Here is a 5,344-nt window from a genome sequence, read left to right on the forward strand (position 1 = left end):
TTGCAAAAAAGCCTTTTCTAGTTGAAAACTTTTCTGATCCATCTCTGCCAAGTATAAAAATATGATATCTACTCTCTTCACATTTTTGTAACTCTTGGAATCTTGTGCAATATTTTCTCAACCAGATGCTCTTCTAGGGTAGGGGCCATGTTGAGTTCATTATCACAGCCTTGTAGCCCTTAACCCATCATGTCAATAGTGATTGAAAGGGACACGGAGCCTAGTTGCTTAGGAAGGTTTTATTGGTGCATTAGGATAGATGGGGCAATGGACAGATGGAAGAGATAAAAGTAGCTCTGAAACCTCCCACAAACTAAGGTGAATTTGGCACAAATGGTTGACTAGCTCTGTGTCTTCCTGTTCCTGAGGGTGTCTGTACAGCAGAGCAGCTCAGAGGAGTTTAGGATAGAAAGCACCTTGCAGAAATGTTTTCATTGAGAAAGACCTAAGAGAGAAACACGTGATTAAGAACTGATGTCCAGAGACATGCCAACTGGACTGGTCAGGGCAGGACAAGCCAACCTTGAAGAAGAAGCTGTCTTCTTCCAGTATTGGGCACTTTAGTCTGGGGCTGGGACATTCACAGCTTGTTGCTCTTGAAGTAGGAATATAGCCCCCTGGCTGTGAGGCCTTGCTTCCCTTCTGGCTGGGCTGTCTCCTGGCCTTGGGCTGAAGGCATGCCAGTGTGCAGGCTGCCCTGGTTCTGCGTTGGGATCACCATCTCCCTTGTGTGGTCATCCACCCACTCCTGGGTAACCACTGTGGGTTCTCTCTCTCCCTGCCCACCTGTCACAGTACACCTTGGGTGAGTGCTGCTCCAGTCCTGTCTGCCTGTCAGAGTGCTTGACCCAGCCTGGGTCTGTCCTCCCAGCTTCCTCTCTCCTGCCTCATAGAAGCTCACTTGTGTCTATCTTTGACCACTGCCTGACTGCCTCTGGGTCTGTCCCTCATCTCTATCCCCTATGTGACTTGCAGTCTGGCTTCTGTCCTGCTCCATGGTCTGGGTGTGTGTCTGGGTTTGTGACCCTGCTTGTGTCTGAATGTGTTCTCCTGTCACCACTTCACTTGTTTGGTACCGGTCTTGACCCTGGACCTCAGTCCCTCTGGTCTGGCCATGGGTGGACTCCTGTGGCTGGGTGGACTCCTGTGGCTGTGTGCCCGGGCTTCCTATTGGACGGCTCCTGTCCTGCTCCATGGCCTGGGCAGCACCTCCCAGGGTCTGAACATGTTCTCCTGTCACTATCTGGCTTGTCTGGCTCCTGTCTTGACCCTGGACCTCAGTCCCTCTGGTCTGGCCATGGGTGGACTTCTGTGGTTGTGTGCCAGGGCTTCCTATCTGATGGCTCCTGTCCTGCTCCACAGTCTGGGTTGCATCTCTCTGTGTCTGAGTTCCAGTTCCAGTCACTGGGTCACTTGTCTGGTGTGTTCTGTCCTGTTTCCTGGTCTGTGACTGTCTCTCTGACTCCCTCTGTCTGGTCTGGTGACTCTTGGCTTCTCCCACTCTCTGGGTCTGCTGCACATGTCCCCCAGCTTGTGTCTGCTGACTCTGTCTCTCTTGTCTCTGAGATTCAGACTGCCTGTCCTGGTCAAGATCCTGACCATGGGTCTGAGCCCCAATCCCTGCCTGTCCTCTGGAGGCCTGAGTGCTCTGTCCACATTGGCTCCCCTCTTGATGCTGTCCTTCCCTAGCCTGCCCCACTTCAGCTCTCCTGCTCTGTTCTTTCCCCAGCTCTTGTGAGGCCCCAGTGGGAAGGCTTCTACACTCTTGAGATCCACAAGCCCTTGCAGGACTCTCGCTCATTGTCTTGAAACAGGCTTGGGCAACTTTAAACACCAGGACCAGGAATTCCTTGAATTCCACAGTCCCTGTATCATCTTCATCCAGCAGGCGCAGGACTTCATCCAGAGTGGCAGGATCGTGGGGTTCCTGTGGAGAAGAGGCCAAATCAGCATCTCTCCCCTGAAGAAAGTATGGTTGGGCCAGTGCACTCAGCTTTCAGGCTTCCCACCCCTGAACGGAGCCCACCTGTGCTGGGCCCACACCACTCACATAGCTACAGCAGCCCTAACATGAAATCACTTTCAGTGTGCAGTCCTGCCCCTCTTGCAAGGGTAGAAAGCACCTTTTGTTTTGTATCTTCTGTGCCTGGCATAATTTCTGGGCTATAGGAGAACTGGATCAAGATTCAATGAAGAATGAATGAAATGATTGAGCTCATAATGATTCTTTGGGTTTTCCATGGCCCCTGGCACCTGGCATTGAACAGGATTCTCTCCAGCAAGCCCAACACCAGAAGAAGCATAGCAGGAACATGGCCCCAAGAGGATTCTGTGAGATCGTCACTGAGGCTCAGGTGTTTTTTGAAGATGGGGTGGGTGGGGTCTGGTGGGACCACACGTTGCCCTGAGTATGCATTCTGTTGTGTCTATACATTGCTGTCTCTAAGACCATCATCCTGGTTGCTTTAGATGCAAACCAGACAGGGAGAAACAGGGAAATGCCTCAAGGCCCTGGGTCTGCTTTGCCAGTGGTTGGGGGAGTGGAGAGGGGCTCTCAGAGTGTCCCCCCAGCTGATAATAACCAACCTGCCCTCCAAAACTCATTTCTGATGTGACCACTCAGCTAATATTTTTGAGCAACTGCAAGACACAGAGCTATGCTTCTAATGAATTCTTATTAATGGGTGATCACATTTCTGATAGACATAAGAAGTAGTTACTATATCAGAAGCAGCAGAAAGCAACAATTACTTTCATTTCTAGAATATTCAAAGGCTCTGTTTCTCTCTGAGCTGTCCCCTGTGAGTCCTTTCACCTTGTCTCCAAATTAGAATTAATTGAAGTCAAAGTATTTTCTCTAAGGAGCAGGCCTGTCAACTCCTGTGACTGTCTCTTTTTCCTTTGCCTTCCCTCTTTCAGCCTGCACAGCTGCCAGGAGGCTTGGTGGGCCTGTATCCAATGGCTGCCTCCTCAGATTCCTGAGGCAAAGCATCTGCAGGTAAACCTGTTTCCTCTCTCCTTTCTGGCCCTCCCCACCTGGCCGGGCACACCATACCACAATGACATCAGCAAACTCATGTTCCAGGAGCCTTTTCAGCTCCCCCCGGGTGAGCACAGTGCAGCTGCCCTCGGTCCTGGCGTAGCGCCTGAAGGCTTCGATGATCCCATTAATGTTTCGCAATAACTGAGGCATCTTTGGACTCAAGCTGGAGACAGAAACAAAGCCCCCATGGGGGCTCCAAAATCAACTTTGGTGTTTCCTCCTCCTTCTTCTAGGTCTCTTGCATTTTCAGCTCTGCTTCCGGTGTCTCTGTCTGGGTCTTCCCTCCCCTTTCCTACTTAATGGATTTTATGAATGGGAAGGAGGGGCACACCATGGTTAGTGGCAGGCTCCAGAGTCAGGACTTCTATGCTAGCTTCACCACCTACCTGTCAGGTGAGCTAGGGTAGGTTGCTTTGCCTTTCCATGCCTCGGTTTACTTATTGTGAAATGAAGGTAATCCTATCAAGTACACTCAATAGGATTATTGTGAAGATTAAAAGGGATAATTCATGTAAAGTATTTGGCAGATGCTGGCTTATACTAAGTGGCAGCTTTTAAATATCATTGTGATATTATTATACACATACCTAATGTTTATACATCTATGTAAACTACTGCTCACAAAGCATTTCCATATGCATCATCTCTTGTACTCCTTATTATCTCCACTTTTTTATAGGTGAGGAAACAGGTTCAGAGAAGTTAGGTGATTTGCTCAAGGCCCCACAGCTTGGGGGAACCAAGAAACCCAAGAACCCGTATCTCCTTAACCCAAATGCAATAAGCCTTCTAGACTGTTCCCTGTGGACAGTCTATCCAGTCAATGGTTGTCTGTCATATGATGTTAGGGTCCTGCTGGGAACACTGACAGGCAATAAATACATATGTAAGTCAACCCCTGCCTCGGGTGGAGCCAAGCAGGAACACCAGGGGCCTGACTCCACCCTTTCTTGCTGCCTTTTGGGTAGGTGTTCAGGAAGAGGCTGGGTTACCAGCTATTGGCAATGCTCCAAGTACTAAGTTCCTCTGAACTTGACTTCTATCCTCAGCACTGGGACCTGTAAGGGAGGTCAGTCTGCCCATAGGTGTGTGGCTCCTGCCAGTCCACAGTGCTGTTGGCCTGTGAGGAATGGCTCCAAAATGAAGGGAGAGATTTTCCTTCTCGTTAGCCAGGGATCTGGGCATAGCTTAAAGTGAGTCTTGGGTGCAGCTGGTTGGGCAAGAGGCAAAGGGACTTGGAGGTGCATTAAAGCAGAAGCCTCAGAGACCAGGAGATGGCATTGGAGATGGCAAGTTTCAAATGCAGGGGGCGATAGAAGGCTGCAGAAGCTGGGACACTGGGAGAGGGCACCATGAGATGGAAAGGAGAAGGCATGAGAGAAGGAAGGCCTGGGTGCAGAGGCAGGAGAATGAGGGGAGGCAGGAAGGAGGAAGACTTGGCACTGGGGAAGGTGGGACAACGTGGCCAAAGGCTACAGACCCCAGTTGGGCTCTTCAGGCGGTGTCCTTTCTAGCCCCCAGAAGGCAAAAATTTCAGACAGACTTTGCCTTTATACATCAAGGTACAAAACTCAGAATATTGTATCTCAACAGAGAAATGAAAAGATCCTGTTTTTTGTTGTTGTTGTTTACCACATGGCAAACCTTAACCTCTGGCCTATAAATAGTAAAAATAATAAGATGACTTTTTAGTTACACTTCAGATCCTTTCGGATAAATCTACAAACTCATCTTGCCTAAATATGGCCCTGAAGTGGTGGAGAACCGCCATGTAAGCCCCTTCCTCTGTGAGAAGTTTCAAGCCCATTGTCGGGCTGGCAGGAGTAACCTGATTCTGGCCTCACAGACTCTGAGCACTGCCAAGAGGCTTCCAGAACCTTAAGAATAAGACACCTTTGATGTACAGGAAGGCACATGGGTGGTTCTATTGCTGCTGCTAAAACAGGCTTCAGGAGGAGAAGCTGCTGCCAGGCTAGCCACAGGGGAGAAGGAAAGAGCCTCATGCCTTCAGAAGAATATCCTCTCCCACGTGCACACACCCAGTTTGCCTGAGGCCCAGTCAGAGCGGATACTTTCTGCCCCCAGCTGACACCTATGGCCTGGATCTGACAGCCTGGTTTTATGAGCTCAGATCACCAAGACACTGAGAATAGAAAGAGGTTCCTCAGGAGGGCACTTACCTAATACACAGGCAGGATGAACAAGTGGCTGTTAGGCAATGTATGGAGTACCAGGTCAGCAGCAGAGGAACCTTTTATAGGGGATTTAATGGAGGCTAGTGTTTTAGATAGGCCATCCCCA

At 49.8% G+C, this 5,344-nt stretch overlaps 1 protein-coding gene across 1 annotated transcript; it reads right to left on the reverse strand.

The window, feature by feature from the left end:
* Window positions 1-580: 580 nt before the first annotated feature.
* CRNN (cornulin) lies at window positions 581-3,193 on the reverse strand. The gene is given in 2 exon segments (XM_034990088.1): window positions 581-1,927; window positions 3,056-3,193. Coding segments are annotated over 2 exon segments (1,485 nt in total).
* Between the last annotated feature and the right edge of the window lie 2,151 nt (window positions 3,194-5,344).

This window comes from Mirounga leonina, unplaced genomic scaffold (genome assembly GCF_011800145.1).
Source record: "Mirounga leonina isolate KUSES-001 unplaced genomic scaffold, KU_Mleo_1.0 Mir_493, whole genome shotgun sequence".
NCBI lineage: Eukaryota > Metazoa > Chordata > Mammalia > Carnivora > Phocidae > Mirounga > Mirounga leonina.